The 10,181-nt window shown below is 39.1% G+C and overlaps 2 protein-coding genes across 4 annotated transcripts in view; both read left to right on the top strand.

Annotated features, from left to right (window-relative positions):
- LOC118734156 (integrator complex subunit 2) overlaps positions 1-10,181 on the top strand; it is a 228,323-nt gene that overhangs the window by 40,945 nt on the left and 177,197 nt on the right. The window lies entirely within an intron of this gene.
- Positions 1,680-7,631, top strand: LOC118734155 (ubiquitin conjugation factor E4 B-like). 3 transcript variants are annotated; one of them, XM_036463872.1, is made up of 10 exons: positions 1,680-2,223; positions 2,284-2,437; positions 3,165-4,094; positions 4,175-4,887; positions 4,959-5,530; positions 5,774-6,179; positions 6,242-6,354; positions 6,423-6,600; positions 6,679-6,825; positions 7,356-7,631. In XM_036463872.1, the coding sequence occupies exons 1-10, from the start codon at positions 2,170-2,172 to the stop codon at positions 7,458-7,460; spliced, it is 3,372 nt and encodes a 1,123-aa protein (XP_036319765.1). In that variant the 5' UTR covers positions 1,680-2,169; the 3' UTR covers positions 7,461-7,631. The 3 variants fall into 3 exon arrangements, with proteins under 3 accessions (XP_036319765.1, XP_036319764.1, XP_036319766.1); XM_036463871.1 differs by having other exon boundaries at positions 4,172-4,887; XM_036463873.1 differs by having other exon boundaries at positions 1,682-2,223; positions 4,172-4,887; positions 5,774-6,170; positions 7,356-7,630.

The following is a 10,181-nucleotide window of genomic DNA, read 5'->3' as shown; positions in this document are numbered from 1 at the left end:
TTTTTAACAATTATTTATTAGCTTCAACATTTCTAAACAGAAATTCCGAGAGCGGCATGTAAAAACGACTTGCTTGCTCAACATACATATGTATCCGGCGCTTGGAAATAACTTCGGCGACACGTTATTTATCAACTGACTACGTAATGTGTCGTCGGAGGTGATCATTTTGTGCTTTACTAGTAGATGACATTGGTCATGATGACAATTTTAATACTAAAAACTAGAAGAAAACATGGCTTACCCCGTAAGGTGCTTACCTCTTTTCCCAGTGGGAATGTGTGCATTCATTTGTATATATGTACATACACGTATCCAATAAATATATATAGATATACCAATAGATTTTGTTTTCTGTCCATACTTTTGTTTATTTCGGTAGAAATGTTTTATATTATTCCATCCTAGCTACTTTTTCATTAGCTTTGTTTATGGACTAACAAATAAGCCATATACACATGATAAAATATGTGCATATGTATGTATATCGATGCTTTCGAGGAACTTGGCACGCTCCATCACCATTGTTTTCGAGTAAATTCCAACAAAATCGTTGATGGTGCACTTGACCGTCCCTGGCTTATCTACCTGCGCACATCATACATACTGCCTATGATTGCAGTTTGCAATATTTTTTCTCAGCTGATTTTGTCCTTTGGCTGATTTCCCTTATGTGTTTTAAAATAAACTTTATAGAAAATTGGTGAAGCAAATACCTCCCCATTCATTGTTACCTTTCTACTTACATATATACATGAATATTTATATACTATATGTTTGTATATACATAAATGTACGTACATATGTATGTATGCTTATAGATTTGTTTGCGTACACATCGTACGCCTATATTTATTTATATTTGACTGCCACTACCACAGGGTGACTTTAATGCTCATCACTTTTATTGATTTCTAAAAATAGTATAATGCAGTGCAGGATCTGCATCAAAGTAGGCAAGTACATGCATTCGATGGCCAAAACCACAATTATAGAGGTGATGGTAAAAGAATATTATTATTATTGGCTTTAATATACAAGCATATGTCACATGTCTATTAGGCGTTTTAATGATATCACATTTTTTTCTATTTACTTATTCGTAGTAGAATGTAGGCATGGTAGAATTATACCAGGTGAAGTAATTAGAGCGTGAAGAAATATTTTGACACTACCTTATTATTCCATATAACAGTTTTCAAACCATATATATACATATGTACATATCTAACGTGCGCCAAAATTTCTTTTTCATCACCATCTTCTTAAACTAGAAAAATACTCTTTAATCAGTCTGCACACGGGTCGTTTAGCTTTAAACTAGTTTTATAGCTATATACTAGCTAGTATAGCTTTAGAATTAGGCTGTTTTTGTTTCGCGTCGCTTGCGGAGCATCAACAGTTTTATTGTTTTCCTGAAAATTTGTTGCGAAAATCATCCGCTAATCATCCGACTGCGCCGTTTGCCATGCCACAGACCAATTTTTAGTAAATACAAGGTAGGAAAATAAATCCCGCTATTTCTTATTTTTTTTTTCTAACGCAGACTCATAAATGAGCTTTTGACATTTGGCCTTTAAACGGCTAATCGGCGTTTTGTCTCAATTACTTATTCGCACGCGTTAATTTCCTGCAAAAGTCTTCTTTAAAATAAAAAAAAACTAGACAGAATTTTAATGCCATATACATACATACTATATTCCATGTATTTTCATGCAGTTCGTTCACCCACAACAACGCAGCAACGAATTCCGCAGTCACCATTTCAACCGACACCTCTCTACCAACGCACCATAGCACGACAGTATAAAATCGGACAGCGTCAAAAGCTGAAATACCGACAAAGCAGTGAATAGCGTTGTAAAGATTCTACATTTGCACGCGTAATTTCCTCAGACATAGCGCAGAAAAGGAAAATTTGTAAATAAAAGAAATTTTGTGGATGTGAGACAATAGCCAGTAGAACAAACGCAACCAACGCTTTACCTTGACAGTGACGACGTCGACAAAAGTGGCAAGTCAGTGGAGGAAGCAAACCAAACGTATTGGAAAAAGAAAGAAGCTGTACATACATACATATCTATAGTTTCTTGAAAACATTTTAATATATTGTACTAAATAAAAGAAACTCTTACAGGATAGTCAAGTGAGTAGCTTCAGTGGTCTGACATGTCATCAGCTGAGGAGCAAAATAACAAGATGAATGAATTAACGCCGGAAGAGGTAAAACATTAACTAATATATGTTTGAATTAAAGTGACAAATAACTGAATTTCTTTACAGATACGCGCTCGAAGATTGCGTACATTAGCGGTAGCTAATACCCCAAAAGTAAATACACCCAGCAGTACCGCAACTACAACAATAGAGAGCAGCTCAAGCTCCACTACAATTCCGACATCACCAGTGTCAGCGGATGATAATGAGAAGGGCTTAGGTATGTACATAGTATGTATTTAAAAATGTATTTTGAATAAAGCTTCATTCCAATTCAAAAATAAAAATAGTTGACATCATACAAGATCGCGTTTCGATAGTAATTACAGTATTCCGTTTTTTTTTTAATCTTGGAAACAAGCAGGCATTCTGAAGCAATACGTATTTTAACAGACTTTTTGATTAAAATAGGCCGGAAGCAGGTTCTCCAATTAAAAACACTTCGTGCTACATTTTTTTTTATCATTTCAGGAAGACCCCATTTAAGAAATCTTAGTTGCAAGACAAATTGCCTAGTACCGAAAATTATAATATTTCAAGGAACAACGTGTCTTGTTATATTGGATCCTCCTTTTTAATTTATTTAATTTGCTTTTAAGTTAAATAAATTTGTGTTCGGATTAATTTGTTTGTGTTTGTTGCGTTTAGTTAAATTGCATTTGTCATTAGTTAAATTGCATTTACGTCGAGTTTAAATTGATTTGTGTTTGGGTTAAACTGGTTTGCGCTGGGCTCAAATTAATTATCTATTGTTTGTATGTATTGGATTTCAACTTTACTCCACACTTGAACTAGAAGGTTTTTTGTCTTACAACTATATCTTCGGGCCAATATTTTATATTAGCCTCCATTCATTTCGCCTCTCGCTTAGTGTTGGCTATTTGAAGGGGCTATTATTTTCTATTATTTTAAACTTTATCCTTTTTTCCGTTTACACTAACTTTTAGCACCCCGCTGTCCCAACTATGCTACTAAGGATTCACGCTTGTTGCGCACACAACTCACAGCGGAGGCTTCTAATTCATCAGAAAACATGCTACCCCCTTCGGAATCTACGAAAATGGACGTTGACGTTGAAATGAATTCACTAAATACAACACCTACTCAACCCATGGATATAGCTAAATGCCCATTAGTTCTGACCGCTGCTTCATCAACCTCGTCTGTATTCACACCTTCAACAGAATGTGCTATAAAAGCAGAACTCGCCAATTATAGCAACGAAACAGTTGGCAGCAGTGTCGTTGACTGTATGGAGACGACAGAGATTACAAACACGATTAGCGAACGTAAGCAGCCGGAACAGTCGTTAGATGAACGCATTGAGGGCATGATTTCGAAAATATTCAATGCTGCATGGAATGAACATAGTGTCGGCTCAATGATATGCCCGCGTACTGCCAATTTTCTTGAACAATATCCACATATGCGTTTTGATTTTGAAACGATCATACATGATCTACTGCTAGAGTGTGTGCTAAAGTTGTATAAAGAAGAGCATGATTCAACAGAGAGGGCTAGCGGCGGAAGCGTTGCAGCGGCTACCGACGAGGCCAATATTCCGTCTACGAGTGCTAGTACCTCAGCAATAGCTGTAAGTTCCAGTGACAATAATAAAGCGACTTCATCGAAATCTGTCGCTGCATCTGCATTGGCGACGTCTACGTCTAAAACATCGGCAGCATCATCAGCGAATCCCACTTATTCAACTCCGAAAAAGATCAAAAGCGATGACAGGGAAGTACAAGAAATATTGGCAAATGCAGCGCCAGGCAGCGCAGGTGGCACGCGACCATCGATTTTCTTTTCAGAAAATGCAATGAGTGGTGGCGGCAGTAGTAGTACACGCGACGATGAACAACCCACATCATCACAGGGTAGGTTTTTGAATACTTGCGTAAAAAAAAAGTTACATTTCAAATTTTATATTCTTTTTTATTGCCACTTATAACAGCAGCGACTACCTCAGCTGCTGCTAATTTGGATTGCACCACCTATCCAGTACCAACGTCTGCCACAATGCGCGGCACTGTGGTCAAGCAAGATGTCGTCTTATACTTGGTAAATTGTCATCGGCTACGTCAACAATACTTAACTGATAATAATGTTAGCAGCAGCAATGATCCAATTGAGGCGGCAACGAAAATTCAAAGCATACTACAACAAGTATATGACGCCGTAATGCGCACCACAATACTTGTGCTCACCGATCGCATCTATGAAAATTCGAATTATATATTAGATCAATCAGCCTTGCTGGAAATGCTCTACCAAGGTCGCATACCCGATGGATTCTTGTATGATTTGGTGGCTACCGCCTACAACCAATTTGAAGACTTCCAACAAATCTTTACACAACTTCTGCGTGGTCTCTTCATTGGCATGCAACGCAATATTTGTACAGCCAATATAAATACACAGCAAATTGATTTGTTATCTAAATTGGTCACCGTTAAAGTTGGATCGTCAAGGCCGATATGTGATTTAATTGCTGCGCAAGTGAATTTCCTACCTGAAATGTGTACGAAAATACCAGGCCGAGAAATAGTGAAATGCAGCTATTTAGGGCCATTCTTATCCGTCTCGCTGTTCGCCGAGGAAAATGTGAAATTCGCAGAGGCGCATGGCAAAGGCAATGCCATTGTGTATAGCATGTACCACTTTCGTTGGGTGAGAATTACAATATTAAACATATTTTGTACAAAGATTTTTAATAATTTTGGATATATTTTGTCGCTTAGGAAATGCAATCAATGCGCACCTCAATGCATACAGTATTTCACTCCTTGCTCGTCAACGTAAATAGCCGCCCTAAAACGCTTGACTACATTGGCAAAATACTGCGCTACAACGAGCGTCGTGCACAGCTCGCTTGCGATGAAAAATTGCTTGCACGCGATGGTTTCGTCATAAATCTAATGAGCGTATTGCAACAGCTGTCGGTGAAAATCAAATTGGATCGCATCGATCCGGCTTTTCCCTTCTATAAAGACTCGTTGATCTCCATTGAGAATGATACGAAATTACGTTACGCTGAGGACGAATATAAACAGTTCATTGAACGTAATTTTGCTACGGTCACACATAATGCCAACTTCCAGACGCAATGTTGGTTCCTAACACTTCAAGCGCATCATTTGGGCTATATGCCAGCCATACAACGCTATCGGCAGAAGGCACGCGCCATTAAAGAACTCCAAAAACTCATTGACGAAATCGATCGCACCAAATCGCATTGGGAGAATACACCATATGCGAAAAGGAATAAACAATTTCGTGAACGTTGGCATAAGCAATTGAAAAAGTTGACCAGGTAAGTGGAGTGAATGTGTGTATATATGTATGTAGGTGGAACGCAGGTATATTATGCATTTGATGAGTTCAGAGAAGAAAAAAACGTTACTTTACATAACATAAAACAACCCTTTTTCGAAATCAATTGGAGCAAGGACGAAGGAAATGCGTTCCAAATACATCATAATCTTCGCCTGTCAAGAATTTTCTTTTGGTTTTTTATGCATATATCAATTAACAAAAAAATATATATTTTAATTAGGTCCAAAATGTGCAGTGAACTATGCTTGCTCGATCCTAAACTTTTATCAGCTTGCATGTACTTCTATTCGACTGTTTGTGAATATCTACTATATCAAATTGAGGGACGTGCCATTGAGGGCCCATTCATAGCCAAGGTGCCGGTGCAACAATTGAAGCCGACCGATGCATTTGCTGCACTGCCCGAGTGGTATGTCGACGATATTGCCGAATTCATACTGTTCGCCATGCAACATGCCCTCAATGATATACGGCAGACAATCGATCATTCGATAATCACATGGTTGTTGACGTGCGTCTGTGTGCCCAATCTCATAAAGAATCCTTATGTCACTGCCAAATTAGTTGAAGTGTTGTTTGTGTTCTCGCTTGGACCACAAAATTCATTAAGCGCATCTGTAAGCACAGTAAATCCAATGTAATTGATTACTTATATTTTATCATTTGCTCACACGTTTTTTGTTTTTAGATGTGGAATCATGAATTGGCACAGACTGTGCTTTGCAGCGCGCTAATGAAATTCTACGTAGATATTGAAACGACTGGACAAAGTACTGAGTTCTATGATAAATTTACTATTAGGTGAGTAAACTAGAAATAATAAAATTAATATATGTTTGTATGTTTTCGCTAATGAATTTGCTTTTCAGATATCACATAAGTCATCTATTTAAATCAATGTGGGAAAATCCTGTGCTACGGCAAGTAATGATAACCGAATCGAATTCGGGCAAACAATTTGTGAAATTTATTAACATGCTCATGAACGATACCACATTCCTGTTGGACGAATGCCTAGAAAATTTGAAGCGCATACATCAAACACAGGTAAAATTGTGAAATGATGAAGTAGAAGTAGTAGCAGATAAAATGAAATAAAATTCTCTTTCTTATTGTGTTTTCTAGGTGCTGATGATGAACGAGAGCGCATGGGGGCAAATGAGCTCTGAACAGCAGCAAACTAGACTCTCACAATTAAATACTGATGAACGACAGTGTCGTTCTTATTTGACACTTGCACGCGAAACTGTGGAAATGTTTCATTATTTAACGGTAAGTTCGATATTTAAACTGATGTTACATAACCGCCCTGCAAACCAAAGTTCCCGAAATCTTAAGGAAATCGTTAGAAGTATCTCATTTCTGTAACGATTTTTTTTACGAATTTTCAAAGAAAATTATATGAAGTGGTTGACACGAACTCGTAAAGAAATTTCTGTACGAAAAATAAAGAAAATTCTGGAAAAATTCTGAAAGATATTCTTCACATAGCAGCATTATTGTCGTTGCTTCACAGATTTTCTTTCGAAATTTCGTAAAAGAATGGAAGTGTGCGTAATTTATTTCAGTTTAGAAAATTCCGCAAAAATTCGAATTAAATCTTAACGAATTCTTTAAAATTTCTTTACAATGCAGAATACTCTGAAAGCATGGTTTGCAGGGATTATTTTCGCTGCTTCACAGATTTTCTTCCGAAATTTCGTAAAAGAATGGAAGTGTGCGTAATTTATTTCATTTTAGAAAATTCGGCAAAAAATCGAATTAAATCTTAACGAATTCTTTAAGATTTCTTTACAATGCAGAATACTCTGAAAAAATGGTTTGCAGGGCGGAAGAACACAACTGGCCAAGGCTTCTCGATCGAGCTGATTTCCCAAAAACTCGTTGGGAGAATTTGTATGCTGTAACAATAACAACAACATAAGTGCGTATAGTACTTTTAGGCCGTGTGTCTTGGGAGATTGTAGCATGGCAGTGTGCCATTTACAATCTGGATTTTTATTTCTTTAAATGACGGAATATGCAGTTCATTGCTTCCTTCTTTTTATTGTAATAATGGGAGACGATGGTTGTGTATTCAACAAGTGGACTCGTTTGTTTTATTTTTCATGAGATACATGACTTAACTAGGGTTGCTTAGTCTAGTTACTCATTCGCAGTATGAGTTGTATCTAAATAGTAGTAATAGCATTTGTAGAAATGATAAGACGATTGGCGTAGATTGACGCTTGTAGTTGGTGTTTTATTTAAAATAAGTTGCAATATAAAATGTTTAAATATTTGAACTTCTACTTGGCACGCTTAATTGCGCGCGTTTCAACACTGTATTTGGTCTGGCACGTCTGCTCTCGTCGATATTTTCTTCGCCAATGATGGTAAAATGATTTTCCAGAATATTCGGTAGTGACGAGGAAATTTACAGCACGGTGAAAAACAATGGTGGCGCCATCATGGATACCGTTACTTTGGTTTTTGCCGATTTGTATTCTATCATTCTGAATTTTGACGTATGTATGTATTTGAATTAGAACGTGGGAATGTCACAGGTTGACTAACACCCCACCCCCCGTGAATCTCCCTGAGATTCACCGTTTAACATGAGTCGGGCTAGACGTGTGGCTGGACGACACAGTACTCCTCCGCTTGTCTTAACTTTTGCCATGCGCACTTGACCATCTTTCGTCGGGAATACCCCAAACCGAGACTAGGTCGTTTACTCGAAGGGGAATAGCTTTCTCCTTCCACTTAGTACGGCATATAAGTTGGGGCAGATACTCTGTCGTCCACCGTTTCCACAAGCGGTCTTTGAGGTTCTGCGCTATCCTTCATTGTTTTCGCAGGCAAAGCTTTTCGTCGACTGGGTGAGGAAGTTGTGTTGAATTCACACATCCCAGCAAGAAATGGTTCGGCGTGATTGGCTCGTCTTCTTCGTGAGATACCGGTAAGTCTGTCAGCGGCCGCCAGTTAATAATATTTTCAGCCTCTATCAACACACTTTGCAAGGTTGCTGCTTTAGGCGCTGTTTCACGTAGAGTTCGGTTCAGTAGAGATTTAACAATTCGTATTAGACGCTCCCAGCAACCGCCTGCACTGGGATTGGCGGGGCAGTTGAATAGCCATACTTCGCGGCTTCTTCTTGAATGCGGTCTGTATCAGATAGTTGCTCGGCGTTTTTTAACTCCTTTAGGGCGCCGATGAAATTAGTCCCATTGTCGCTTCTAATCCTTACTGGGGTCCCACGTCGATTTATGAAATTTCTTAGGCATAAAATAAATGTGCTTCGCCGGCAATAAAATAGGATGACGCGTCTCGAAAGGTAAATACGCTGCCATATCGATGCGACCATTTAACCTCAAAAGACCCTTTTCGTCGAGATAGGGTGTGAGACTGTACACTGCACTCTGTCTGGAAAGCTGACGCGACGAAGAGAGGTCTGAAATCTCGCTTGCGAAACACTCTTGCTGCACCGTTTTACAGATCATTATCTCTGCTTCTTCAATTTCCGCAACGGTAAGTACATTCGACAGATGCATATTGACTGACTTTCTATTAAACAGCAATTTGGCTCGTAACACCCATGCGACTATCCGTTTTATCTTCAAGTATGAACGAAATTTAGTAAAATTAATGAAATTTTTACTTGCCTGACAATAAAGGAGACGGCTGGGTTGAACTTCTTCAAGCATTACTGCGGGACGCTCGACAATAGTGGCTGGCCAATGTAGCTCGTTGTACTTAAGGAATTCAGGGCCGTTGATCCAGCGGTCATCTGTATTGAACCTAGGTTGATTTGACGGCCGTGTAGCTGCGTCTGCTGGGTTGCTATTAGTGGGAACCCAACGCCACTGCTCAGGAACAGTTACGCTTATGATTTCAGCAATGCGATGACCTACGAAGGCCTTGTATTTTCTCTCGGAGGAATAAATCCATTGCAATACAGTCTGCGAGTCGCTCCAAAACAGAATGCGGCTGATATGGAAGTCGTGCTAGCTAACAAGCATCTTACTTAATCTGGTGCCCACTACTGCTGCTTGCAACTCAAGTCTAGGAATAGACATTAAGCGATTAGGGGCGGTGCGAGTTTTAGCCATTACGAAAGTCACGTCCACTACGCCGTTGTGCACCACGCGGAAGTAACCAACTGCTGCAAATGCTACTTGGCTAGCGTCGACAAAGATGTGCAGTTCTATGTTGCTGCTACATGAGATATTGGCCGAGTAGCACCGTGGAATCTGAAAATTTCTGATGCGCTGAAACTCTTTCCTCCAGGGTATCCATTTCGCTGTCAGATCTGCAGAAAGAGCTTCGTCCCAGTTGATGCCTTGCCTCCAGGTTTCTTGCACCATAATTTTCTAAGGGATTAAGAAATTCGCCAATAGCCCAAATGGGTCGAAAACTGCCATTACGATGCTGAGTAACTCCCGCTTCGTCGGGGCTCGCTCACTAGAAACCAACGATTGCGGTACGCGATGAAACTTCGTATGGAACTCGAATACGTCTTATTTGGTGTTCCAGTACATGCCGAGGACCTTTTCGGCGGTTTCACTGCGTTCCATGTTAATTATTTCACGCGTTGTTGGCGGTGTTTTGTTCAACGCTCTCTCTACGTTACTGCAGTTGGATATGAA

This window comes from Rhagoletis pomonella, unplaced genomic scaffold, assembly GCF_013731165.1.
Source record: "Rhagoletis pomonella isolate Grant_MI unplaced genomic scaffold, Rhpom_1.0 Rhpom_scaffold_00002, whole genome shotgun sequence".
In the NCBI taxonomy this organism is placed as follows: Eukaryota; Metazoa; Arthropoda; class Insecta; order Diptera; family Tephritidae; genus Rhagoletis; species Rhagoletis pomonella.
The sequence above is the reverse complement of the archived record's forward strand: the minus strand, read 5'-3'. Positions and strand labels throughout refer to the sequence as shown.